The 9706-nt window shown below is 34.0% G+C and overlaps 1 protein-coding gene across 1 annotated transcript in view; it reads left to right on the forward strand.

Annotated features, from left to right (window-relative positions):
* The window catches only part of LOC128227891 (ribonucleoside-diphosphate reductase large subunit-like), a 36573-nt gene extending 27230 nt beyond the window's left edge, over nt 1-9343 (forward strand). Inside the window, exons 17-19 of the mRNA XM_052938822.1 lie at nt 7623-7718; nt 7948-8136; nt 8750-9343. Coding sequence (XP_052794782.1) covers nt 7623-7718; nt 7948-8136; nt 8750-8950 — 486 coding nt within the window. The 3' untranslated portion in view covers nt 8951-9343. The remainder of the gene's footprint in view (nt 1-7622; nt 7719-7947; nt 8137-8749) is intronic.
* The last annotated feature ends 363 nt before the right edge of the window (nt 9344-9706 follow it).

The following is a 9706-nucleotide window of genomic DNA, read 5'->3' on the forward strand; positions in this document are numbered from 1 at the left end:
TTAGACAAACCATATCAACCATGCTCCAAAGATTTAAACTTAACTGACACAGAATATATGTCTGATGTATCCGAAAAGACTAAGAATGACCGGAAAAGAAAAATTAAAACAAAACGAGTGTTTATTAAAGCTATCAGAAATAAGCATCAAATTGAAAAAGACATTGATAGAAAAAGAAGAGCTGTCAATTCAATGAATACAAGCTAAAGAAATAAGCGAAAAAAGTCACGAGAGGGATATAATGATGCATCCTTTGACAAAAGATCACCAAATATAAGCAAGAAGCAGTCAGCAACATCAGTGACACAGGCAAGTTATAGAGAACAATTGGTAAGAAATGCAAGAATAAAGGCAAATAAAAGTATGCAGGATCAACTTCTCAAAAGTAATGGATTGGAGAGGATAAAAGTTATACGCTCTTCTGCATTAAGTATGGCGACTTTACAATTAAGAAAGATATTGTGTGATCACCTGGAAATAAAATTGGAAGAATATGCTGGTTTTCTGCTAAACGTGCATCAACCAGAAGATGATGAAACCTTTGTATTTGACTATCTGGAAGAACTAGAGAATCTTAAATGTGATTGATATTGGTCAAACAGAGTTGCTGACTTTCTGCCTCTTGCATTAGCCAATATGGAGAAAAAGCGCGTGGATACAAGTAGAGTTGACATGTATTACATGAGAAAGTTATGTGTATATAACCTGTCAGTCTTTGATCTAGGGTACGGGAAGGGATCTGGTTATCTTTGGTCTGAAGCCAATGGCATGAGAGGCTCTAGTGAAATTGCTACTTGCCTTAGACTGTATTTACTATCACTACCCTCTGAAGTAGAGCATGTTATCTTCTATTCTGATGAATGTATAGGCCAAAACAAGAACCGGATTGTTGCGCTCTCACTGCTTCATGCCATAACATATATCACCAAATTTAAAGATACTCGATCACAAGTTCTTGGAAAGTGACCATACACATATGAAATGTGACAGCATCCACTCAGCTATCGAGTTTGCAAAAAAGAAGACACAGATATTCGTCCCAAGTCAAGGGGATACGGTTATCAGTATGGCCAGAAGAAAGGATCCATACATGGTTATTCCGATGAAACACACTGATTTTCTTTATTACAGAAGCATGAAAACGAATCAAGTGAAAGCTCAGGTCAAAAGATTTCATGGAGACAGATGAGGCATATAAGATTCATATAAGAAGACACAAAAATAATGTACTTTAAATATGACATGCGGGTCGAGTTTCGAGTAATCAAAAACTGAAAAACTTGAACAAAGTATTCAACCAAAGTATTAACAGAAGCTTCCCATTTCAGTAGCAAAGAAAATGGACCTCCTTTCACTTTGCAAAAGTGGAATGATCCTGAAGGAGTTTCACGAATACTATAAAACCTTTCCTTCCAATAGTTCTGTTGTGGATAAACTGCCACAGCCTGACGCAGAATAATCAGATGACAGTGACATAGATGTGTAAAGTGAAAGCACGTGCTGAAGAAAACTGAGCTTCAGTCGAAATGTTGTATTTTCAGATGTAAAAAAGTTGTAAGCAAATTAAATACTAGTAGTCATATCCACGAACTATTTGAATTTATGATGTTCTGTAAAAAAGTAAGCACGAAACAATTTAACATTGTTTGAAAAGTGATAGATCTATGTATTCTGATAAATACAGTCCATACAACCATTATCATTTTACATTATGTTCTTAAATAGCATAAATTTGCTAAGTATTTTTGGCTTAAGATACATAAACATTTATGAATAATGGTTGCGTAAGATATTCTTACTCCTTAGTTTAGAATGTTTATTTCATCTTTATTTGTCCAACAGTTGTTATAATCTAAATAACAATATTTGCAGGAACTCCTTTTTTTCACGATCATAATGTAATACAAAAAGCCAAAGAAAACTTGTAAAACTTTGAATTTCATAGTCATATTGTGTAGCTTTCATTAGAATAACCATTTAATTTGCTGTTTCTATTCCTATAATTACCTTTACAAATTTAATAATTATTATACTTTACTTATTCTGAAATTAATGATAATTATACTTCTAACCTTGCAAAAATCATGAATTGAACAATGATCTCATCTAAAACGTTGTAAATAAGAGATGGAATTTACTTGTTTGTGTTATGTTATATCCTCACATACATTTATACATGTATTTATTCTCTGCAAAGACATATTATCTAAACATGAAATCATTTGACTTAAGCAGCCAAAGTTTTGGTTATTTATGTTGCTAGGAAGAAGCTTTTATATGTTCATACGAGGGTTGATCCAGAATTACGTGGACTTTTTTAATAATTCAAATATCATTTCACATAGAACGTAGAAACTTCACATTCAATACATATAACATATCTTATATAATTCCTGTAATTTTCAGAGCAAAATATTTAATTTTCGCTAAATTACAATCATATTACGACATATGGTTGAACCCGACCGGCGCAGTCCAGTGACGTCAATGACGCTGCGCTCATAAAGCGTCATATTTTTTTAGTTTACCAACCAACACTGACGCATAGTCAACTTCATATATTATGATAAACATAAATAAATAGAAAAATAAATAAATAATATTAATATAAAAAAAGAAAAATTAATTATTTAAAAAAATAACGCCGTTTCAAAGTAACCCGGTTCATTAATTGTTCACCTTCCTGTGCAAATCTTTGCAGTCTTTGAATAACGCATACGTTTTCAGTGCTCCAGCTAGCCCGTTTTTCAATGGCGCAGCGCCCGTGCCCCTTTTCTTACCGCCCTGCCCCTTTTTTGAGTAGTGCCCTTTTCACCAGTGCTCTATTAGCGCCAATTATTCCGTTAGTGCCCTTTTTACTATTGAAATCATTATGAAAGATCGGCAGCCCTTAATCCGCTGTCTTAATTGAGACAAATTACGTAATACTTACGATAATAGTGCTCCCGCTAGGTTTCACAATGCCTCCATTGACGGCTTAAAATATACCGTACTGCCCTTTCATCTTCCCATGTGCCTTGTCCAAGTCATATGACAGCTAATTGTGTATTTGTGTAATAAGCAGACGACCTGTGTATTCATAATCGGTCATCTTCTAATCCGATAATTAGGAACCGCCAAATAGAGAAACATCGCCAGGAGGCGGGACTATTGATTGTCAGCCAATCAGAATATACATTGAGAACTCGTTCATTCAATGATGAAAGTTCGTAAAATGTGATAGCAAATGCGAAGGGATGGTGAAAAATGTTGACAAGCACAATTAAATCTTTTAAATAATTGTTAAGTGTATTGTACAGACGTGAATAGCCATTTTAAACATTGTTGACTTGTAGCAGACGGTCACTGCCGATTTGTAAACATAAGAAAGGTGGCGCTAACACAGTCAAATACATCACTTTTTCAGTAAATGTTTTGAAAGTTTATTTGTAAAATATTCATGATGATAACCAACAAAAATATGTTGATGCTTTATGTAGTCTTTACCTATCATGCCTACGATCATGCCAAAAATCGCCGAAACCGCCATTTTGTCAGAACGAATTTCGGAGTTATTTTATCAATGTTCTATGATTTAAAAATGACTTTTTAACCCTTTAGCACATAGACAAGTGGCCAGATTACACCTCCCAGTCAATAGCCATCTTACTGATAAGCAGTCCTTATCTGCATAGGTACTTTTCTGGATATTTGAAAATGAGAAAATGAATACAGCAGTATGACCTTAAAATCAATGTTACTCCAAATAATTGTGTCCAAATCTTTTTTATGTGAATTCATTTTTTATAGATAATTAAATTATCTAATAAATGGTGTCAATGATGAAATATTAAATTATTTTATTTCAGCTGTGAATGTATTTTCAAAATGGATTTGTAACATTTCTTTGAAATGTCATAATTGCATTAAATCAAAGGGTAATAAAATGCTGGGATCGATCTAATTTTTATTACCCCTATCATAAAAAAGACCCATCTGGATTAAAAAGCGGACAATTTATGTTCTTGTGTATTAGTACACAGAAATATGTCAGGAATATCCGGTGTCATCCAGCTGAGAGATCCAGTCCAAGGTGTCTGTTTAACTTTATTACCCCCTCATAAAATTGTTTACAAAAAAAGAAAGCCGATAAATGATTTTCCGGTATGAATAAAAAGATCTAGATCAAACAAAACGCTTGCACATGACCTATTTTACAGCCACAACTATGATGGACATTATATAAGCTTCACAGAAAATTTACCCATCATTTTCTCATTTACTAATTGTTTCTTTTGTTTGTAAACAAAATATTACCTTTAAGTAAATATAATCTCAATTGATTTCAATGGTAAAATGAACTGACGTAATATATTTAATGATTTACGCATCAATGAATTTGGGGGAAATTCCATACAGTACTTAGCTCGTGGTCTAATTACGTCACAATGGAATATCACACCTGCGATTGGGAGTATAAACACCTTCTCAATTTAGCAGACGATATTTTCAAGGGAAAATCAATACACAAAAGGTTAAACTTTAATTTTATAAACATCCGGGATATTGTTTACAAAAAGAAAGATGCAAAATTGAAATATTGAAATGACCCTATTGAAATATGCGGGCCATGCGTTTACATCCAGTAATGGATACGGTCGGCCAAATGCGTATACATCTGGTAATGAGCTATGTCGGCCTATCTCGTATACATGCGCTAAAGGGTTAAAGCAAGGGCAGTGATTTTTATTGTCAATTTATTCTAAAACATCAGCATATACATTGTTTTACCAAAGACAATTAAATAACAGCCAGGCTGAATGTTACATTCGTACCCAATTCCGATCGTACCAAACTAAGATTCGTCCCCTACATATTTGTTGTTTTGTGTATTTATTTATTTGATTGCTTTAAATGTTTAACTGTCATTGTTTTTTCTTCATTTTACATGATTTGTAGGAGAAATTTGTGACATTGCAATAAAGAAGACTCCAGACAAGTACAATCATACAACCACAGACAAAAAGACAAATTTTAATTCAAACACACCCTTCTAAATTTTGAGAAAAAAAAACACATTTTGTTCAAGTCTGGATATCATGGAAAATGATTTAAATTGAGTATGAACACAAAACAAATTCTAGGGGGAGATCCCCCAAAACCCCCTTTGTGACAGTGGGGGACCCCTCCCACAACCACCCCCAATCGCCCTTACACGACTCATGTAGCTTGCCTTTTTCAAAACTCCACCCTGCCCTTTTCAAATCCTGGCTGGAGCACTGGTTTTTCTCTCTCGTCCTTTCATAGCAAATGAGGGACCCATCTTGCACAAACTTTTCGCACGCCTTAATCTTCTCTTAAAACCCTTTGGACTTCCGTACCCTGCCCCGACTATGCTTGCTACGACGTGCTGTCAAACGGCGATCCCCTCTGATGATGTTCTTCACCAACGTCGAAAAACGTCGTGCCTCTTGTCTTTTTCTGTCCCTTTTCCTTATCGTCTTCTATGAAATATCATTGTTCTCTTAAACGTTAATGCCAGTTAAATACTAATGAACGGCACATGTTGCTTCATTTCCACCTCAGCCATCATTATCATAATCTGTGTCCGTGTTTTCCCCAATTTAACGGAAATCCTTATAGTCTCGCGCTTATTCAAAGTCCAATGACGCTATGTTGTATCCCAGACTGTGCTTGTAATCAAGTCAGAATATTACGACTTTTAAACGGAAATGATGTCAGAAATTTAAAAAGTATATTCGTATGAAGTCAGCGTTTAATATGACGTAATTTGGCGGAATTTCATAGAAAAACATGGATGAAAAGCATGTTGTAAGAGATACATAAAACGTTTGTGAACGTTCATTTTAGACGGTGTGCCGACCGTCCGTTCCTGTTATCTAAGAACCCGTAATTTTTCAATACTCATAAATTTTACAGATCTAAATTTCATACCGTCTATGCAGAATACTTCAAATAAGATATGCATGAATTTTAAAATGATTTGGATGAAAAATATAGAAAATATGTAAGAAGTCCACGTAATTCTGGATCACCCCTCGTACAGTGTTTGATCATGACAAAAGTGATGTCTTGCTTCCTAACCGTTACAAACAAAAACAGAGTATGCTTGGATAAATTGTTCTTGCATAAAATTATCAATATTTTAAGTTGACAATGTTTGTGGATAGACCCATTATAGGCAGATAAACTTTGTTTGCATAAATAATTTTGAAAAATTATGTTGACAATGTTTGTGAAAAAAACTCTATTACCATGTAACCTGTTTTTGCAGGACTAATACCATAAAGTAATATTGACAATGTTTGTGAAAAAAGCAACTATTGAAAGATAACCTTTATTTGCAGAAACATTATTCAAATGCAACCTCGAATATGTTAGTGCAAAAATCAGCTATAACAAGATAACCTGTTCTTGCTGGAACGATGTTGTAAATAATAAATAAATTTTGCATGCAAAAACAGAAGTTGGACTTTTTCTCATCAAGCAAGGAAGATTTTACTCTGTAACTTTTGCACTATTTACTTTTATATAAAAGAAGTATACAAGTGCAATTTTATTCAAAAACTCCGAGTCGAAAACATTTTATGACATTTAATGTTTCTCCTGAACATTTTCAAAATACGGAAATAACTGGATCTTGCTCTAACCCCTCGACTTTTGTTTGGAATGAAATTTAATTTCAGAATTATAGTGTTGAAATTTAGTATTAGCTAACTTATGCAAATTCATACATTGGGTTCGCATATTAATTTTATCAACAGGATCAAGGTCAAAATGGCTGTAACTAAAAGTAGGGAAAAACATTTAAGCTCTTTGTAACTGAGGTATGGTGGTGAAAATTGTTATTCAGAAAGCTTTTGTAAATACATACCAAGTGGTTTCTTTTTTGGGATCGATACTTAGGCAGTACTTCGGGGCAGTGTCACTGTAATTAAAGAGAAAAATGCATAGTGATGGAACTTTGGTTAAACGTTATATGAAGAAATATACCTTGAGATTGTTAATTGGTAGGGTAATTGAGGTAGTAGTTAACAGTAAAAAAAATATTTCGTATTAATATTACGATGTAATTGATGGATGGCCCTGAAGGTAACATGGAGAAATATCTTGCAATGTGTTTTGGTTCAACAATTCAGATTCAGATGTACTTTTGGATTGCATTTGGGTGCATTTTCAAGATCTTTGATAGTAACGATAGAAAATAGTTTTGCTCAATGTAGATATATGAAACTTAGTATAGAGCAGACTGATGTAAAACATTAACAGAAAATTGGGAAAGAGTTTTGGATCAATAACTTAAGAAAATCTGCAGTGATTAAACTTGGAATATATCAAGCTGTAGATGATATTTGTGGTTGGTATGAACAAGTTTAAGGTCACTGCTTATATTTTATAGATACTCAGCACTTTAATGTGCCAAAGTTCCTGATCGCTTCAAATGAAAACCTTGTCAAGTTGCATTGCCGTATTTCTGGTTAGATTATCTGTCAGTAACTTGATATTGTATTTAGGACATTTTGGGTCAATGCACTGTTGCTGTAAGTAGCAAATCATGGGTGCTATAACTCTTGACAGTTTTTTTAACAGTCCTATTTTTGTAATGCTGTTTTGTTCTACAGATTGTGAATCACCACATGCTGAAGGACCTGACGGAGCAGGGCCTATGGAATGAAGACATGAAGAACATGCTCATTGCTCACGGCGGATCCATACAGGTGATTAACTTAAGTGTTTCTCTAAAATTGATCACTAATATTGGTACGAGTGTTTGTCTATAATGGAAATGCACAGTGATGCAATTTGTGACAACACATTCTCATTCCATACCTTTATTCTAAGTTATCTATCCTGGTGAACAAAAGCAGATAACAATGGCATCCACTGGTGTGTTTTTGCTGTAAACTATATGACAGTTTGTTACTGATTTTGTTTTTCTTGAAACAGAAATTAGATGGCATCCCGCAGGACATTAAGGCACTTTACAAGACGGTGTGGGAAATCTCCCAGAAGACCGTTCTCAAGATGGCTGCGGACCGTGGGGCATACATTGACCAGAGCCAGTCTCTAAACCTACACATCGCTGAACCAAACTACGGCAAACTAACCAGCATGCACTTCTATGCTTGGAAACTGGTAGGATTTTGTTTTCTGATAACAATGGTATGCCATAAAAGACTGTGTATAAACATTCAAAAGTTAAAATTTTGAAATAATAAAATAAAGAATTGTGGATTTATAATTGACTTAATAAAGGGACTGGTAAATGCTAGTATTGGCATCATTATATGTCTATTGGGATGTCTTGCTAACAAGTTGTATTTGTAATGTTGTAATCTTAAGTGGTTCTAAACATGAAGATTAATCCTGAAATCAGGATAGAAAGCTTTCACCTTCAGACTGTTGTGCAGTTGTAAAGATTGTTTCTTGCTCAGATATTTGCATCAAAAACAATAGGAAGTACCTTAATGTATATAAATGACTTCCAAATAAATTTCGATGCGTTCTAAGTCCATTTACCCTGCTTTGTGCATGAATCTCTCATACTCAAAACAGTACCCCAACTTGATTTACAGGATTGACAATTATCAGCAGTTAGAACCCCTGATTCTTTGGACTAATCCAAATCGTGTTTGTTAACTCAAAATTGTCTTTAGTTGACTGTAAAAGCTTGTAATGAAACATATGTAATGCATTCACTGTTACTACACATCTTCCATATGCCAATTCTTGAATCATATTTTTACAGGGTCTAAAGACTGGTATGTACTATCTCCGCACAAAGCCTGCTGCCAATGCCATCCAGTTCACCGTGGACAAGACAAAACTGGCAGAGAAAAGCAAGGCAATCAAGGAAGAGGAGGAGGCTACGACGTCACAGGAGCAGAACATGGCCACGATGGTGTGCTCTCTGGAGAACAAAGACGACTGCCTTATGTGTGGCTCCTAGATTAGAAGCTTAAAATTTGAGCGAATTTTGTGTGGTGACTATTGTGCCATTGAGTTGAATCTTTCAAATGTGAACTGGGTCTTCTCGTTAAATGTTGGACACAGAAATTGTATATTATTGCACAAACATACACACTTGAGTTATAATTGTTAAGTAGATGGTAACATTATACCTAATTAATCATGAATCGTATGCTGAAAGTGCTGTATATCTTGTGAGGTGATTAATGAATTGAAAACTAATATATTGATTAAATTTCTGTTAAATGAGTTGCTTGCAATGTGACATTTTTGTTTATTCATTTACTATTATTGGATTATTTATATAAAATTTGTAATAATTTCCTTAATGTCATATTTATTAGATCTGATTGTCTTTATTAAATATTCCTCATCAAAATGGTTTTATACTTTTTACTTCACTTTTAACCTTATGTTTGTGTAAGAAGTGTGCAGGCCACTACTTATAACAGTGTTAGAAATGTGAGAGGGCCAATACTTATGTGTAAGAAAAGTGTGAGGGCCAATACTTCTTACAGTAGACAAATTGAGTGCCAATACCGTACTTAGGCCTAAAAAAAAATTTGTTTGGTTAGGGTTACATCCTTTTCAAAAATAGGTAGGGTAGGTAGGCTTTTAAAAAAAAAATTATTAGGCTTTATATAAGAATGTCATTTTCATCATTGGAGAATAGTGTTAAAGTATCTCCTGTATAACCATTTAAAGTCCATATTTAAAAACAAAACAAAAAAAAATT

This window comes from Mya arenaria, chromosome 3 (genome assembly GCF_026914265.1).
Source record: "Mya arenaria isolate MELC-2E11 chromosome 3, ASM2691426v1".
Lineage (NCBI taxonomy): Eukaryota > Metazoa > Mollusca > Bivalvia > Myida > Myidae > Mya > Mya arenaria.